Source organism: Monodelphis domestica, chromosome 1 (assembly GCF_027887165.1).
Source record: "Monodelphis domestica isolate mMonDom1 chromosome 1, mMonDom1.pri, whole genome shotgun sequence".
NCBI classification, from domain to species: domain Eukaryota; kingdom Metazoa; phylum Chordata; class Mammalia; order Didelphimorphia; family Didelphidae; genus Monodelphis; species Monodelphis domestica.
In genome coordinates, this window is record NC_077227.1 from 372,809,446 (window position 1) to 372,829,422 (window position 19,977).

The 19,977-nt window shown below is 36.9% G+C and overlaps 1 protein-coding gene across 12 annotated transcripts in view; it reads left to right on the plus strand.

Moving 5' to 3' along the window:
* TENM2 (teneurin transmembrane protein 2) overlaps positions 1-19,977 on the plus strand; it is a 1,380,893-nt gene that overhangs the window by 664,440 nt on the left and 696,476 nt on the right. For 3 of the 12 annotated variants that reach the window (XM_007473981.3, XM_056811552.1, XM_056811557.1), the window contains exon 1: positions 12,565-13,233. The exons of 6 other annotated variants lie outside the window; for them this stretch is intronic. In XM_007473981.3, the coding sequence (XP_007474043.1) occupies positions 13,188-13,233 (46 nt within the window). In that variant the 5' untranslated portion in view covers positions 12,565-13,187. Of the gene's footprint in view, positions 1-12,563; positions 13,234-19,977 lie in introns of those variants that run through there. 3 more of the 12 variants (XM_056811553.1, XM_056811555.1, XM_056811556.1) reach the window with 2 other exon arrangements.

Genomic DNA, 19,977 nt, shown 5'->3' on the forward strand with positions numbered 1-19,977 from the left:
GTATGAATATATGCACACAAATACCTATGCATGCATGTATGTCAGCATTGCATTACCCTTACCCAAGAGGATACAAGCTCCTTGAAGGTAGGGACCATGTTAGGGGGTTTTCCCTTTGAAATCCTGGTATATAGCACAATGCCTTCCACATAGAAAGTGAAATAAATGCTTGTTGAATTGAATAAAGGAAATAAAGTTGCTTCAGTTAATTCAACACATAACAAATGCTTACTTAATAAGTAATATTTAGTAAATGATTGTTCATTACTATGCTAGGCACTAGGACCTCAAAGACAAAAACAGAGCCACTTCTGCCCCCAGGGAGCTCACATTATTTTTTGGAAAGTTAAAACACATACACAAGTAAGTAAATGCCAAATATGTGCAAAGTAGCACAAAATAACTTCAAGTGGAAATGAGTGCTAATTAAAGGGATCAGGAAAGGCCTCATGCAGCAAGAGGCAGGCTGAGTATTTCATATTTCATCCTAGAGGTAATAGATACTCATGACGAAGCACATGTTTTGTTATTCAATCACTTCAATGACCTCTGACTCGTCATGGCACCATTTGAGGGTTTGTTTGTTTGTTTGGTTGGTTGGTTTTTGGCAAAGATACTAGAGCAGTTTGCCATTTCCTTCCCCATCTCATTTCAAAAACTATGACAAAGAGGGTTAAATGACTTGCTGAGGGTCTCACAGCTAGTAAGTGTCTGAGGCCAGATTTGAACTCAGGAAGATCAATCTTCCTGACTTCAGGCACGGCGCTCTATCTCCTGCACCACCTAGCTTTCCAAAGCAAACATATGGATCCTAAAAAATTTTGGAAAGGCAAATTTACAAGGCAAACCTTTTTTTTTTTAACTCTCAGAGAATTTAACTGAGTGTATAGTGTAAGGAAAAGAAAAATTTCCCATGATTATAATGGTGTCAGCATAAGGATCACTGGTTACATTTGCATAGTATATAATAATCTTAACTATTATACAAAGATTAGGTGTGCTATAATATGTGTATGTATATGTTCTACATGTATTATATATAAAACTTATAATTTTAACTGAATTCTAATTTGCTTTTTGTTAATGCACAATTCTGTAAAACAGAACCATTTAGGATCATGGTGCTTAGAGCTAAAAGGTACCTTAAAGGTTATAAAGGTTCTCATTTTACAGGTAAGAAACTGAGTCTGAAAATTCTCAGAGGTAGAATTTGAATTCGAGCTCCTTATCTCCAAAATGTAGCACCCCTTCAGATGTGCTAAATTGCATTTCCTGTACAACCATGTTGTGAAACTCTGATATATGTATGGTTAGCTTTTGGTGTCAGTGATTGTTCCATCACATGAAATAGAAACTTTTTGAATGAAGATTCTTGGCCATTCCTGATCACAAGGTCATGTAATACTCTATGGTTTAGGTAATGATGGTCCTTTTTTCACATTTCTCCTCACCACCCCACTCCCCATATCCCCTTAAAATGAAAACACTAAGAGCTTCTTTAACTGAATGAAAGTAATCTTGTCACCATGAATGGTGGAGCTGTTCCTAGGACCTTAGAACCTTGGAATTCCAGCCCTCTTCCTTAGCCCACTTCTGTGATGGGAGATGTCAGAAATTCCTTCTACAGTTTTAGGAACAGCTGCCAAAGCAGGGGTGGAAGAAATGTCTCGGGGTCTGGTGGAACAACGAAGCCTGTAACTTTTAATCCCATTCAAAACTGGCATCCAAGATCCAAAAACCATATTAACTTGCTAGATTCTACTGCAAAAATGAGGGCAAGCGGGATAGTGTTAGGCTCTATTCCTACTGTGAACAGATTAAGTAGACACCAATTTACACCTCATTGTTAAGAGTAACTGATTTTTCCTTAAGTGAGACCACATTTACATGTTTTGTAATTAAGCCAAGGGGGGAAAATGACTTTTTTCCCACCATAAATCATGAAACGAATATTTTACATTAAATGATATCCAATGTATATAAAAGCTCTAAAACTATGATACTCCACATCATTACTGTCACTTTGGGGTTGAAGTAACATCTTTCTCACTGATTCCCACAATAGAGAAAGTGTTTAGCTATAGCAAAAAAGAATGGCAGGTAGGGGGAGTGAGTAATAGGATATAGGTACCATTTGTAAGGGCTTGAAGTGACACATTTATATAATGGAAGGAAACACAAGTTTAGTTTTCTAAAGTTCCCATTCATTTAGAAGACATCATTGAATAGTGGTAAAAACAAAAACTACAACGACAAAACAAAACTACAATGACGTATAACAATATAGCTCTCACATACTTTGCTCTTTAGCAGTTTTCATTTTTAAGAAAATTGAACTTTAAGAGCTCTAGATACCAATATCCTCTTTTTCTCCCCCCCTCCCCAGTAGAATCTAGTCAGAAAAAAAGGCCTTTTTTTTTTTTTTGGTAATGCACTTTGCACAGCCACTGTAAACAATGCAATTACTGAGCCACATAAAATTGTGGAGTGAGAGAAAATGATTTATGAGCAAAAGAGAGAAAATAGACGGTTTCATATGAGGTTTTCGTAAGGATTGTCACCCAAGTAAAGGTGAAGTCACAACATTCTTGTCATGGCTCTTCCAAAATGTCTGAAGTTACTTTAAATAAAATTATTAGTAGCCAGACATTGCCGTATCACAGTATTATAGAATTGAAAAGCACCTTAGTAACAATGTGGTTCAACAAGTGGACCATCCACTTACGTTTTAGTCGTTAGACAACTAGATCATTCAGTGGTTAGAGTTCTTGGCTTAGAGTGAACTGAAGTCCAGCCTCAGATATTTCTCACATGTGTAGACCCAGGCAAGTCAGTTAACTTCTATCTGCCTTACTTTCTTCAACTATAAAATGGGGATAATAATAGTATCTACATCTTGCGGTATATGAGGATCAAATGTTAAAATATCATAAGATATTATAAGAGCTTAACTTGGTACCTGGAAAATCGTAGGTGTTTGATAAATGCTTGTTCCCTTGCCCTTCTCCTTTGATCAAAGATCTCCCAGGGAGGAGGAGCCACTATCTCACCATGGAACCCATTCTACTTTTAGATAGTTCTAAATATTAGAAAGGGTTTTGTTTGTTTGTTTGTTTTCCTAATGTCAAGCTTAATTTTCCCTCATTGTGACTTCATTCATTATGGCTAGTTTTCTCCCCTGGGACCTGAGGCTGAACTTAGTCCCTCTTCTGTGTAACAACCTTAAAAACAGGCATTGCGCCCTCCCTGGCTTTCTCTTCATCATGCTAAACTTCCTCTCTTTCTTCAACTAATCTTCACGGAACACACATTTTAAGCTCTTCGTCACTTTGGCTGCCTTCCTGTAGATATTCCCCTCTTCAGAAATGCTCACAGTATATTGTCCTTTGCAACGTGCTGTATGTTGTTGGGCATATAGAGTCCAGTCTAGCTTCTTAAAGCTGCCATATTCCCCTGAGGAACAGAAACATGGAATGAGTTTCCTATCTGAAACGAATAACTGGCTCTTTGCTGCCTTTACAGTCATTTCAGCTAGTTACCCAGTTCTCTTGAAGATGATGATAGAGAAACTTGTAACACTGGGCTTCTCATGGCATTGGTTCCAATAGATGATGTCCCTTTCAGAGTCAGGGCTTTGGCCTGTAACATATTCATATGCTATCACTTTGGTGAAATAGCAGGATAGGCAAATGCAGACTGAAAGGATTCAAGGGTTTATGCCTTCCACTCTTCTCCACCTCCAACCTGTCTAATTTACTTGAAAGGAATTGCTCCCAAGTGGGAATCTCCTTTACTCCCTGCCCCATTCCAGCCAAATAGCCTCCATAGTGTGCAGCAAGGGGAAAAAAGGGAAATGAGGACAAAAATAAAAGGAATAGCTAATAAGAGAATAAGGAAGAGAAACTATTGATTTTTATTCCTCTAGAAACTGGCACATTTTGATCATTTAGTCATTGTGTTTCTCACATTGGTGAGAGAGTCAAATCTCCAAGTCACTGGAATATTCAATCTTTGCTGTAAATTGCTGAAAATGCTAGGTATGGATGTGTGAGATTTATCCACACATGAACTGGCAAGTAGAAAACAAAAAGAGTGGAAGTGGAGGATTTGTATGATCTTGGAAAAATGTCTAACCTCTTGTGACCTCACTTTCTTCAATGGTGATATGAGGGGTTGGATCTGACAATTTCTGATGTTCCCACCCCATCCTCTAAATCTATAATCCTTTAAATGACTACCTACTTATTTCCTACTGGACTAGAAATAGCTCTAATGATCATAGGGATAGAGTGCAAAGGGACCTTAGAGATTATTTGGTTCAGCCACCTAATTTTATAGATGAAGAAAGGAAAGTTCAGAGGCTGATAACTTGAAGAAGACTTCCTAGACAGTTGTTCAGTCGTTTTAAGTCATATCTGACTCTGTGACCCCATTTGAGGTTTTCTTGGCAAAAATCCTGCAGTGGTTTGCCATTTCCTCCTCCATCCCATTTTACAGATGAGCAAACTGAGGGAAATAGGATTAAGTGACTTGCCCGGGTTCACACAGCTAGTAAGTGTTCAGATTTGAACTCAGAAAGATGAATCTTCCTAACTCTCCACCTGGCACTGTAGCAGCTATACTAACTTGCTTCCACCTAGTAAGAACCTCAAAAAGTCTATTCTGTGGAGTCATGATTAACCTAACATGGTCTGTATTTTGTAAAGAGATTTAAGGGGAAGAGTGTGTTGTCAAAACAGGCATTTTCATTTTAACTGTTTCCCTAGCAGGCTAATCCTATTTGTGGGGTGTTAGATCATTAAGACAGGTTGCTGTGCCTTGTATTTCCAGGAACAGGTGCTATATTCTTCTGAAGTATCTGATGAGGTCACTAGTTAAATGGGCAAGTTCAGGGCATTGTTTCCAATGAATTTCGAAGAGTATCTGGACATTCGTGGACATGGTAATTCACTTAGGACTTTGAATATACAAGGCATCCGGTCAGTTACTTCACCAACTGATATTTATTGACCACTCACTGTTTACATGATATTGTACTTAGGGTAACAGAAACAAACTACATCAATTCTTTGGGCCAAGACAGACCCATTGTGCAAATTATAAAACAGGGCCTGGCAGTCCAAAAGGATCAATGTGTCTTCAGTCCTTTGAAGCAGTTTAGCTTTAATAGAAGAAAGAACGTGGAGAAGATATAGTACCTTAATCTCTATGAACTCAAATTATTTTCCCTTGAAATTTCATTCATTTTTGTATCATCCTTCAGAGATCAGAGCTACTTATCCCCATTTTACAGACAGAGAATCTGAGGATAAGAGATTTGATGACTTGCCTCTCAAGGTCACGGCAAAGCTGGGGCAAGAACACAGGGTTTCTTTCTATTGCCCTATACTGCCTCTCAGTGGTTTGCATTCTTAATACTCCATGACAATAAACAAAACAACCAACAGTCTTCTATTTTTAAGGGAAAGCAAAATAACAAATTGGATAAATTTTAGACAGTAATCACAGAAAGAATAATTTATTAACTTATCATTACGATGGATTTGCCCATCTATTTTATCTTTCACTCTTGTCAAAAAAAATCACCACTTATTTTAGCTTAGTGAAATTTGTATTAAATGCTATTCACATTTTTCAAAATAATAAGAGCCTAGCAATTCAAGAACCAATGTGTGAAATGACTCATTGAAGGGTTTTTATTACATGCAAATTTCAGAGTATTCTTATATCTTTCACAGCCTCAGTTTTCTCATCTGTAAAATGAGGGGGTTGTATGGTTGTATTAGATATTTGAGATCATTTCTAGCTCAGAAATTCTATTGTGGAATCATGGAATTTCTATCATATAGACTGATTAAGTGGATGACGTTTTCTATTTCTGTGACTTTTAAAAGAAAGAATTAAGTTTGTCCCGAGAGAAATGATGAATGAGTGGGGCAGCATAAGTGCAAATTTTATTGGTATTTCTTAAAAGTAGAATCATTAAATGCCATGCACTTCAAGCTGTACCTTTGGAATACACTTTTCAGGAGTGTACATTTGTTGTAACTACATCGCATTACACATTTTAGTTCATATCTCTCCTAAGCAGCTTCCGGAGGTTTTCAAATATTCAGCATCTGAAATTGCACTGTTTTATCCCAGATTTTACAAATAGCAGCAGATTATTGTAAAACAGAACTATCTGATAAGTCAGGTTGTGAATTGCTTTTGTGATTGTCATAGGTAAGAGTATTGCAGAAACTGGCAGATGCTGCATGCAGCACATGGGTTACTGTAGAAATAAAACCTGTAGCCCTGAATGCTTTTCTGATGAATATGTTAGAAACTATGATCATTGTACGGCTTCTGCTCGGGTGCTTTCAAATGTTCTGTATTGAAAAACATCAGTAACAAGAAGCAAATAGTTCACCAAAGCTTATATTCAACTCAATGGAAAAGAAGGTGAATTCTTACTTAGAAAGTTTCACTGAGGCAAACACTCTCCGGTCCACTATGGGAAGCAGAAATTCAAAGCAACACAAGTGATTTTTTTTTCCCCCTGGTTTGCTTTCCATTTTTACTTTATGATTAGGCTGCTGCATCTTTGCTTTTCATTTAAGGAATGTGCTCATTCTCACAGAAAAAGAATCTGAGAACAGATAGGCCTGAATTCTGTTTCCCAGATAAAACCCCAAATGCCAAAACATGCTAATTAACATAAGCGGTTTTTTACAAACAAAATAATTTACTTTAATTGCCTAAATCAGATCTGATATAATATTCGATAATTTTATGAAATGCCTCATAATCCCTTTTCTTCGTTATCTTTATTTCTTCTGCATAAAATTTTGAACCTGAATAATATTTGTTGTTGTTTCGTCATAGTTCCTACCCTTTGTGGTGGCTGTGGCTAAATGGATGACTCATTAAAGAATTTCTTAAGCTTTTCAAAGCATCTTCTACCTTTGTGGATTACTTTTCATTAAGATAAATAAATAAGCAACCCTCCCAGACGGTTCCAGAGGTTGGCATCTCTAAGGGATTCAGACAGAAGCATCACTGGTGTAGAAAATCTCCTCTAGACACTCCCCTCACCCCCTACACTCTCTCCTGAGAGTGTTCTAATTGGACCAGAAATCTCTTGAGCTTTGCTTCCCAACCATTTTCCTCCAGAGGGAAAGTCAAGACCCCCCAGAAGACCAGAAGACGAGGGGCTATTCCAAGGCCAGCTTTGACCCCGGGGGCATGATATTCAAGGATGAAAGAAAGCCTTTCCCTGAAGATGAATTGTTGCCGGGACATTACAGGGTGACACCCAAAGTGTATGTGAATGATCAGATGAAAAAGAGTAGAAATATAGCAATTATAGGGATAAGGGATTTAGAAATCGTGTAATCCAGGCTCCTTTTTTTGCATTGAATGAAAATTTTATCTGGCAAGATTAAGTGATCTGTCCAGGGTGTCTCAGTTGAGTCTACTTGCTCTTTTCAACACCTTCTTCTGCCTCTCCAAATCAAAAAGATCTTTGAATATAGACTCTGATAGCTGGAAGTGACCTAAAGCATCATCTGCTCCCACCTGCTCAATTTCCAGATGAGAAAATTGAGGTACAGAAAGATGAAATAATTTGCTTATTTACATAGATAGTCAGTAGCAGACCCAGCATTCTTTGACTCTGTAAATAGCAGAACTAGGACTGACTCCCAGATCTAACGATCCAGTTTTTCCTTTATAACATCATGCCTTTCTCAGCATACTGATTCTATAAATGTTGAAAAAAAAACACAATGCAAGAAACATATAATAGTTTGATATAAAACAATATATATTTTATATATGTGTGTTTATATATAATTATTAATTACATGTATAATTAATAATATATATCATATGTATATTGTTAATCATATGGGGGACAGGGTGTTTCACTTGGAATCAGAAAGTCCTGGGTTCAAATCTAAACCTCTTTCATGAGTCAATTAGTTCTCACTGGGCTCAGTTTCTAAATCTGCTAGCTATGAATAATACTATTTCCAGAATCAAGACACATTTAGGGAAGACAGTGAGAGAAACAGTTGATAGAATTTGAAAATAATTAGTCAGATGTAAGACAGTAAAGATAGCCAGGGGGCCAAATTGTGGAGCACTAAGAATGGATCACATTACAAATATATAGTTGTATGAGGTTTAAAATTCATTTATTATCACCTGTTTGAGACAGGATTACTTGGTCTTTCTTTACTTTCTTTACTTCAATCATATGCAGTCCTGAAGAAGAAGAAACAAAGACTTAAAAAAGTCTACATGCAGAATACAAAAACTATCAGTTCCAAAGGAACAGTTTTGGGGCATCTAGGTAGTAGAGTGGATAGAAAGCCAGGCCTAGAGACAGAACGACTGGGTTCAAAGGTGGAGGGTACTCATATGGCCTCAGTCACTTCCTAAATGGGTGACCCTGAGCATGTCACTTAATCCCAGTTGCCTAGCCCTTACTGCTTTTCTGCCTGAGAATCAGTATCGATTCTAAGGCAGAAGACAAAGATTTTTAAAAATGAGGGATGCTATTTGACACTGTGGCATAATGAATAGAGAACTGGTCTTTAGAGCCAGGAGAAACTGAGTTCAGGTCCTACCTCTGACACTGAGCAAGTTCTCTCAGTGCTCCAGACCACTTTTAGAAGATAATGTTACAGACAAGGTGCTGGTCTGAATCAGTAGAGGAAGGTAACTCATTGGGTAGTTCCCTAAAGGAATGTAATCATAATTCTAGACACTTTCTATTCCTACAAATAGAAAAATGCAATTAGTGATTGACTGAATTTTTCATTTTTCATTCATTTGCACTGATGTCATATCAAACAAAGTCTGATAGCAAGAAGGGATCTCAGAGATTACCTAGTCCAAACTGGTCTTTTCCCTGAGTGTTCTCATCAGCATTGATTGCCATGACTGATGACATCACCATTACATTTTCCAAAGTGGGTCCTAGAGTGATGAGTAGTTAATTGTCCCTTTTCAGGGAGTGACTTTGTGGCATGCCTTCATACCCACTATTGAAGATTAGTTGACAGCTTTTATTCTCCCATTTGTTGAATGGATCAATCTGAGCAAAACTTATGAATGCCAGGAGTTACCTCCCCCACTAAAAAGGTTAAATTTCTTCCCATCTTGGTTGATAAGAAAACTCTTTCAACTCTATATAGTCACGAGGTAACATGGAGAATATTTTTTAAAATTCAAATATGGTTCTATTCTTAAATCTCCATGAGAATGGAAAAGGAACCAATCAATAAACTATTTATTAATGAGCATTTACTACATCTCAAGGTTTCAGTACAAAGAGTTATAGTTCCTGCTCTCGTGGAACTTCTGGTCTAATTGGGGAAATAGGTCACATAAATTAAAAGATAATTAAAAAGAAAAAATAAATCATGAATAGCTCTGATTTCATGGATGTAGGAGTTACTTCTATTGAGGCATATGGTGACTCATCTATAATTTAGAGTCTTAGATAATGAAGTTCTGAAAAGTTAAATAACTTGCCCATGGTTGAACAGCTAGTAAGTGTCTAGGCTGGAATTTGAATCCAATCTTCCTGATGCCACTGTCTCTGCTATGCCACATTGCCTCCTAACAATATGAGATGAGATATAATGATTGAAGATGGGCAAAGGGATTTGATCTGCTATTTCATCGGTATGGGGAACTCCCATTTGAGGAAACCATCTCTACAAATGCAAATTGTGATACTCCTGAAACTTAGAGTCTGAGAAAGCTGACTGGAGCACTAAGGAGTTAGGAAATTTGTTCCCCATCACAGAGCCAAGAGGTGCCACAAAGCAGAATCTGACCCCACAACCTCCAGGCTTCGAAGCTATTTCTTTACTTCTCCTTGCTTGGAGATGGGATATATTAAATATCAAGTGAGTGGTATACATATAGAGCTTTAAAAAATAACTCCTTATGTGCTGTCTTAAAATCAACACTGAGTATTGGTTCTAAGGCAGAAGAACTGTAAGTGCTAGGCAATTGAAGTTACTGTTATATGACTCATTCAGGGTCACACAACTAGAGAGTGTCTGAGGCCAGATTTGAACCCAGGAACTCCCATATCTAGGCCTGACTCTCAATCCATGGAGCACATAAAGCTTTAAAAGAGCTAAAAAGGTAGAAAAGAAAGAAAAAGCACTCTGATCTAGGCTAGTTGGGATAGACTTGGTGAAGAATGTCAGATGTTAGTTAGGTTTTGATGAAAAGGTGAGATTTAAATGAGCAGGAAAACATATAAATAGGAACTTCTTAGCAGAGGAAAGAGTGAGCCAAGGCAACATGAAAATGGGAATGAGCATGGTACTTTTGGTTAAAAAATGAGTAGGACCACAGTAACCTGAGAGGAGACTTTGAATAAGGGAAAACCAACAATGAAAAAGTGCTAATGCTCTTTGGTACCAAATTTTGGAGACTTGAATATTAAGATAAAGAATTTGAACTCTGTTCTATGGCACCAATGAGACTTTGATGATGAGCAGGATACTGATCATAAATATTTCAGCCAGTCTGTCAGCAGATATCAGGGAGTAACCTAATCAAACTAGAGCTTTAGGAGAGGATTCAAGGATTGAAACGTCAGAAACTAAAGGCCACGAAACCAGTTAGAAAGCTATTATCTAGTCATGAGGTAATAAGGTCCTGGCCTAAGATAGTGAATGTTGGAATAAAAAGGAAGGAAGAAATAAGATAGACAAGAAAAGAGGAAATAATTAACAGGATTTCAGACTGATTGGACTATAAGCTAAGAAAGGACCAAGGAAGGATTTTCAGGTTTCAATCTTGGGTAGCTTGAAAAACCATTGGCTAAGAGTAAACTTGGGAGGGGAGTTGGTTTTAGTGAGAAACATGAAGTTTCCTTTAGGCATATGAGTTTTGGGTGATAGCAAAACATCAAAGTAAAAATACCAAACACATAGTCAGAAATGAGGAACTGGAACTCAGCAGGAGGTCAGAGAGCACAGCCTCTCTAATCTACTCTTCCCAAGTTCTATAATGTGAATTTAGTGTACTTTGGTGCTTTCCAGCAAAGGGACCTGCAAAAAATCTGCCATCTAATATTTTTGGCTAAACACATGTACATTGAGTTAGCAAATGGGTTGAGAAACCAGAACCTGCTAGAGATGGTCATGAAATCTGAGAATGCTTTACTTGACCAATTTAATTCAGTAAACACTTTTTTAAAACATCTACTTTATGCAGAGCACTCTATTGTCTTCTGAGGTTTCCAGGATGAAAAAAATTGAAAAATAACTGAGTCCTTGCCATTGTATCTCACAGCCCAAATTTTCACTCAGGCAGTGAATTCCTAGGTTTGAAAAGCTATGAAGTATATGAGAATAGGGACTATTTTTGCTTTTTCTTGGTAACCTTATTGTTGTTACCTGGCAGGTAATATGTATACTTATTGACCATTTGGTTGATGAAGAGCTAGAATAGATTTTAGAGATCATTTAATCCAGTCTTTTAATTTTACAGATGGGGAAACTGAGGCCCTAGTCAAATGATTTAACCAAGGTCACACAGGTCACAGTTAGCTAGTATTTGAAAAAAAAAAGATACTCTGACTTTCCACCATGCCACATGGAAATTACAACAAATATTACCTTATGGTATTAGAATTATTAGACATGCAATAAAGGATCCTTAGTTGAAAGCAATGCCAAAGTCCAGGCCCTGAAATTGCTAATACTAACCCATACTGTTTTTGCAAAAGTAAGAATGGAAAGAAGGCTATGGTCTGTTCTTTTAGCCAACGTTTTAATCTTATTCAAGAACTGAGCTAGGAATATTCAATTTATATTACTAGAGGTTATTACTTGAAACATTTAGCTGGGGAATAATTCAGTTAGGCATCATAGAAATAGAAATGGAAATGGAAGGTAGTGAAACAAGTTTGAAGCAGATTAAAAGAAGAGGCAAAAAATGCTTTCTTGCACTGTTTTAGAATTGCACCACACAATTAAAATGACATAGTAGAAATAGTGACTCAAAACTCAGTGTTGGACTTCCAAAGAAAGAAAAGTCATTATCACTTTTGGGAGAAATATCAGAAACCATTTATATTCTGGCTTTTCCAACATCGCCTTCTCTTCTCTCCTCCATTCCTCCTTCATCTCCCCCCACTCCCCATGTATGTACCCACATACCCAGAGCTTACTTTCTCTTCAGTGGCATAGTTAGGAGGAGGAAATACCTATAAAACGTACATTGGGAAACACAGGTTTTGCAAGTGCTAATATTTTGGTGTTGTTTTTTTAAGTCAATTATCAAGACGAAGCATTTGTTCCTTCTTTTGTTTACCCGTGGCAGTTTGTCAGCAGTTATGATAAGTAGAGTTCCATCTGCCAGTAAAACTACATTGCAAATTGCTGTAGAAATTAGCAGCTTTCATTTTTGCCTACATAAATAAATATGCGAAATAAATTGCACATAAATGCATCCTTAAAAAAAAAAAAACAACCACAGGTACGCTGCACAGTTAAATGCCAATCAGACAAAACCAGAGACACATTGTGATTATCTCAGTTTTCAAACCTGGAAGATACACGGATGTGTTGCTAAATGAGAGAGGCAGTATATCATGCTCGCTCAGATAAAAACAGAAGCTGCTAGACACTTTGGCTTTATTCTGAGAATCCCTTGCCTGAAAACCGCTCTATCTTTTTCTTCTTCGATCGCCACCCCCCCCCCCCCCCAATCTCTCTCACTCTCTCTCTCCCTCATCCTCATCGCGCTGTCTCTTTCCCTTGCTCATTGTTCTCTCTCTCTTCCTGTCTTTGATGCACATACGTTGTCACATTCCATTGACTCTCCCCTCTTCTCTGTTCTTACACTCCAGCCTAGTGGTGCTTTAGCCAGAGCGAGCAGCCTCTCAGGCGAGTTTTGGTCATGTGTGCAGCTCAGTTTGATCGAGCGTTCCTTTTCTGCCTTTTCACTCTTACAAAAGATTAAAAGGTGGCGTCACATTGCTCCCCTGCTCCTTCCCGCAGGAGCGACTTAAAAGGGACAACAAAAACTAATCACTTTCAATAATCATTTTCTTGCCGGAAAAAAAAAAAAAGGTGGAGGGGGGAGGAAGTGCTGCTTGTGGTGGAGGGGGGGTGGGCTTAGCTGTTGTAATTTGAGACTGGTGGTGAGGATTGGGAAGGCTAGAGATGCTTCATACTGCTAACAAGGGAAGGAAGCCTTCAACTGAGGCAGGTAAGACGTGTCTGAATCCGAGTGTTTTACCGGGTGACTTTAGTTAAATCTCTGTTTTCATCGTTTTGTAATTGAGAAAGGCATCTGCCGCAGAAGACAGCCGAGATTCTCAGTCTGCTTCCTTTTGTTTAAGATATAAAGTACCTGTATTAATTTTGATGAATTGGAGCATGCAGTAAATTCAATTGAAAATAGATTTGTATAGCAGATGCATTTATACTGAATGATTTCTCCTCCCTTTTATATTAAGTGAGAGATGAGAAATGTGGTCGTTCTGGTCAGAGTGGGACTTTGCATTATGTTAAATTCCAAACACTTCCCCCTTAGGGAAAAGAAAGAAGGGGTAGGAGGGGGAGAGAATTTCAAATGTTAAAATTTCAACTCCTCGGCTTTAAACTGGGGAGACACCTGACATTTGGAAATTTTCTTCTAACTGAACTTTCAATATGTTATGACAATTTTTTTCACTGGAGGTTTGAGCAGGAATAGAGTTTAAGTCTGGCTAGTGGGGTTGTTTGCCTGGAATTTTGCTGGTTGAATAGCTAAATGCTCCTTAAGACCTTCTATTAAACCTATGTCAGGTTGATGTTTCATAAATGGAGATTAAGTACTGCCTCACATGAAATATGAAGCTAAAACACAAACTGTAGCATGTTTTAGAAAAGTAATGGACAAACAATTAGAATAGCTGATTTATGACAGTTTTCGGAGGACAGTAAACTCTAGAAGTACTGTTCATATCCATGTCTGAATTGTAAGCATCTCAGCTATTGAAAGGTGCTAATTATCAGCCTGGTATCTGTGTGAACTTTGAATCAGGATCCTTAAGAGAAAATATATGTATAGAGACTTTCAGTGCATCGTGTTTTTTAGAAAGATGTTCCCTTTGTGCACTACAAATGGGAGTTTCTACCTCTGCTTGATGGTATTTCTTCTTTAAAAAGGCTTCAGAAAAAGAATTCAACCTCTTCAGTTAATTTCACATTCAGAGGGAAGCAAAATGGGACACCTTCGAAATTGAGTGCAACTGCCGTTATTTGTTCTCAAAGTTTTTATTTTGGTCTTCACTGATTTTGCTTCTTGTACCTTCTGTTTTAAAATTTATTGCTGGCTCGAGTGGACTGAGATTTGGAAATGCAGGAAAGAGATTTCTCTAATCAGCAGGAGTTGTCCATGTATATTGCAGAAATTCAGATCACAGATAAATGTCTATTTCAGTCAGGTGTTTAGGCTGGGATTGAAATATTGGAATCCATTTTAATAAGTTTATTTTTATTTCGAGGGACCTGCATTTTAAAAGTATAGTAGTAAATCAGTTCTCCTGCTGGATCAGTTCTTGAAAGGTGACTTCAGTGCTTACATGAGGTGTGATCACAAAGAACTGTTTCTATATTATAGCCTTACTGAACTACTCTTGAGATAGACAGGCGAGAAAAGGAAAATTAAAATATTTGTTTGCTAACTTTTTTTTTTTGCTTTTTCCAAGTTTTCAACCTTGCTCTTATCTACCTCGCTTGGTATGTCTCTGCTGTTTGTCAGACCCTTTAATAGAATCTTGTGGGCGAAACCCCTCGAATATATTTTTTAGGCTTTAGAAAGTGCTCTTGTATTCCTGGGAGTAGAGACCAAGCCCCAGAGCAGACTGGGGAGGAAGGATGCCTTTCTTCCATCATGGTACAGACGTGTTCTTTATCAGAAGTTTTCTCCACCATCCTTACATATAGACCGTAACACTAATTTTCCTGATATGAGAAATTAGAAGAAAAATGGGATGTAGAGAAAGAGGAGGGAACCATGTTTACAGAATTATGTTGGACATAATTACAATGATTTATCAAGTTCTTGAATATGACCATATAAAGTTTTCTTGACTTAGGTGGAAACTTTGTAGAATCATTCGATGGCTTTTTATACTCAAATGCATTCCTTTGAAAAATGTGCTTTTGAGCTTTGGCTGTACATAGTTGTTACTTAGTATTTTACCATCCCATATGATCATGCTGATTATTTTAAAACAAATGTTGAGCAGTAGGGGAAATCATAAAAGAAGCTGAAAGAAATGTCAATGCATCTTATATATCAATCTTTTATTGAAAGGACAGTACCTTAGTGAGCAGAACAATAACATTGAAGTGGAACCTTGACAATATCCACATCACTTAACCCTGCTAATACAATTGGTTGGTGCACATGAAATGCCAGAGGCCAGAGACCTTAAGATATCCAAATTGGGGCAAAGTGGAATAGGAGTATCTTTACCCTAGAGTGGATGCCAGGTCAACTTGCATTTGTCAGGCAGGTGCTAACCAAACCTTTCTTTACACTAACTATATGATTCATATAAATAGCATTTTTCTGATTTTTCCAGTAGATGTTGCTGGAGAGCAAAGGAAAGATCATTTTTACAGGAAAAAAAAATGTATTAGGCTTATAAAAAGCCAAGGGGGAAAAATCTTACCCCTCAAACTCTGCTGATAACATTTTACATAATTTGTTAATTAATGCATAATACTGAGTCATGACCATTATTTTGGACTGCAATTAAAACCTAAATTTGATTCTTAAATGATGGAATTGTTCTCTTTAGATCCTATACAATGTCTGTTTTGCTTTTTTTCAGTTTTTAAAAATCAAGTTAACTGCACATTACTATTCAGAACATTTCATCCCTGAATACTAAAACCCTTTAACATGCAAATATGATGTCAGAGGAAGAACTGAAATAGAATACTCTTAGAAGAGTAATGATCAAACGCATTATAAAAATATGCACCAGTTGCCAACATGTAATGAAATATTAAGAAATTAAAAGCATGCAACCTCTAAAGTAATAGAATTTCATTGCACTGAGACTGTTTTCCCACTGAATATTAAATGCTTAATAGATCTAACCGTAAAACAATTGAAAACCTACATGTTTGTCACCGAGGGTCTTTCATTAAATGATTTTAAAAGAACTAACCCAGTAGGATTTTCCTCAGAATAGGAAACATAATTAACATTCGAGAGTAAGTACAGAATTGCCAAAGCCATAGGCCTTGATGGAGAAAGAAGAGGAAACAGGGTAGGAGAAAACAGGTTTAAGCACTAGAAACTGAGATGATCTATGTTGAAACTACTATGTTAGTAATCAGTCTGATAAAATGACAAAGAAGTCCCAGAGGAATCTAGTACACAGACACTAACTGATGCAATTTCAGGCAACCACTGACCTCTATCTGTGGGAATATTTATTTTTGGAAATGATCAACTAACTGATTTCAGATGTGAAACAGACATTTTTTTTCCAAATGTAAGAAAGACTTTGGGCAATGCAGAAGCAGCTTTAGTTGGGACTTGCACATAGAAATGATATTGCACATCTATTGGTTTTGAACCCTAAAAGAAAGAGTTGCTAGTTGGTTTTCTTTTGCATCTAAATGCTTCCTTGTCAGTTTCTATCTCTGAGGTGTGAAATGCTCTATAGGATGTTTTGATTTAACACCCATTCATTTCTGTTTCTGTGAGTAAGACTTTTATATTTAGAAGACATGAGTGTCAGCCACTTGTATTTTGTAATTAACACCTTACGTCCACCATGGTGAGGCAGTTCCAGTTATTTTTGTTGAGTTTTGGCAAATAAGTGTTGGTATTTAAACTGATAGTTTTGACTTTTATAAAAAAAAAATTGTTTCTCTATAAACAAAGCTTCCTATTTTGGTGATTTGGAGTTCAGAATTTTTTAATTATTATTGTTGTTCACTCATCTTTCCAACAATATTTATTAAGTATGTATCATTTTAAGATGCTGCGTAGTCTGCAAAGTTGTGTAGGAAATTCTCCTAGCAGTGAGATATTATTGACATTAAAAAAATTTTTTTTGTTCATTTTGAGTCAAGTGACAAGATCACTATGGTGCTTTAGGAGGATGAACTTGTGGCCCTGGATAGCATGGCTTGAAGTAGGGAGACTCCAGAGCCTAGGAGGCCAGTTAGGAGGCAATTGTAATAGCCATTGGGAAGAGAGAGGGCCATAAACGGGGTGGTGGCAATGAAATAGCTCTGGGATGTACTATATACCTAGCATAATTAGCGATGTTTCTTCCATATGCCAGGTTCAGTGTCATAAGCTTACTAGACAGGAACCATGTGTACATATTTTTCCTTAAAATTTTCATGAGGAAGAGCTGGATTGTCCTCCCATGAGGAGAATTTCAGTTCAGTATTGTTGGCATGGGTCTTTATATTATATAACCATTACCAAAGAGGGTTATGTTTATCTTTATTCTCTCGTGTCTTGGATCAGGATAGAGTTTTATTATGTTTCAAGTGTTTTTCTCTTTGTGAGAAGGAATGTACTTCATTTAATGGAATTAACTTCCATGATTCATCTATTTTAAATCACATGGAAACAAACTTTGATTATCTAACCTTGAACTGTTAATGTCTAGTGTGCTTGACAGAAAAGCTCAGCTATGGAAACATTTCTGTGTCTCTGTGTTAGAAATTTGTATGTAAAAAGAAAAACATGTAAGATGCTCCTCCTGCATCCCTCCCACAGACCCATCCCTGAAGATAAGAAGAGTGCAGGTAATCAGTAATGCAATTAAAGGGCATGCCACCTAGAACCATTTTTTTCAGAAATGTGAGTTACCCAGTGTTTGTGACGCTGGGGCTTCCAGCCCTGTAGAACCGAACTATTAATGATAAGCTGTGTTCTTGTCCTTCAGCATCTTGAATTTAGTTTAATTTGTTCCATTTGCTTTTCCAAGCCTTTCATCTTCTCACCATTTTAATACCATCAGAGATGGGGGTGCTGTCCATGACATTCGCACTTGACATTATCAAACACAAAAGGCATTACTCATACACTTGACTGCATTATAACGCAAGGAGAAAAATAGATTCAAAAAGCATAGGGAATATTGTTTAGTAAACCACCTGTGCTATTGGTGCGTCTTCCCACCCTCCATCCCACCCATCTCATCTTATTGCCTTGCCTCTCTGTGTATTTGCTGATGTATCTGAGAACCAAGGAAGGTTCAAAGCCTCTCAGATTCTGGAGTGTTACGGCATATATGGTCACAGACAGAGGAATTGTTTGTATTAATAAAATGAGAACTGACAAAAATCTCCCCATAAGATCTAACTCTATTATTTTCATCTTTTATTTGCTAAGCATTGCCAGGGTGTTTGATGCTGTATGGGAAGCTAGAGCCTTTCACTGAAGAAGCTTTCTCATAAGTTTTATTAACAATAAGCTTTAAAGTTAAAATGTTCTCTAATCTTCTCCCCCAATTTTCACTGCCCCCCCCCAAAAAAGAACAATTTATAACTGAAAAAAGGCCCACTTGGACTCTTTTCATTGTGAATATAGAGGACTCCCTTTGCTTTTGAGCACCTTTGTCGGGGTTTCTTTTCTACTGTTAATCTTAAAACTGTTCTTTTTCTGACTGCCAGGCATCTGTTTCCAGAAGGAGATGCTGAGCTTTGACAGCAGTACCATGTTCTTGCCTCACATAACCAGAGGCATTTTGGATCCTCCTGGTTATTTATAGACTTTAACGAACAGATAAGAAGTAGCATCAGAGGGCATGATGATCTGTGCATGAAAATTTATTGGAGATTATTTATTAGGGCAGTAGTTCTCAAACTTTTCCACAGTCTTAGGCCCTTCAGTTTAAACAAAACTTTGGCAGAAACTGTAGAATGAAATCTTATAAAATTATCATTTTACTGTCTTATTAACAAGCAACTTAAGGTTCATTGCAAAAAAAAATAAAACAAACTTAGGGTGTTTCAGAGTTCTTTACAGCATAATTTGAGAAGTACAGCATTTGGGGAAAAGATATATTCATATTAATACCATTTCTTCTCTCATTCATATGCACATAAACATATATATATATATACAAATCAGAGTCAGTTAAAAAAAGAGTTTTGTATTGTGTTTGTTTTCAGGAGTTGCAATTCTCTCTATCTCCCTTAATATGTATATATATATATATATATGCAGATAGATAGATAGATAGATAGATATAGATATATAGATATGCCTTCCAAAACATCTTATTTTAAGTGCATAGCCTATATTCAGTCTGGAATTGATTGACCGATCGGTTAATTATGCAATGTCCCTGGAATTTCTTTTCATGTTATCATTCTGAACTGTGAATTCAAAGTAAAATACAACCCCTACCATCATCTGCCCTTTAAGAAAAAAATGTTTTCAAGTTAACAAATATTATTATCGGATCGTATTTAAATGTTTCAATGGTATTACATCATATTCTATGTTGTAAAACACAGCAATACAGCCAGGTGGATTGGTTACCTGAAGGTTGAGAAATTCTGTAGCAAAGTTTTGTCATCACTGCTCCATGCTTTTGAATGCCTCATACTGTGGGAGGTTGCCCCAAATTGGAAGATTCTTATAAGTGGCCCATTTTAAGAAAATGAAATGTAGAATGTACGTTTTAAAGAAATAGACATTTAAATGACTTTGTTGGCCTAAAACTACATGGAATGAACATTTTCCTAACTGGATGGAATTATAATTGCATGTTCAGTACAGCTTTGATTATTCAAATTCTGATTATAGAGTTGAGGATTATCTCTGCTTCTGCTTACCTACTGCTCTGATTATCTGTATCTCCACTAAAGGTAAAGAAGAAGAAATAAGAGAAATTAAACCCAAACAAGTTAGTTTTCCTCCTTGTGAATGCATTTAGTAAAATGTTGGTTAGAAGAGGATGAGAAAACCTTT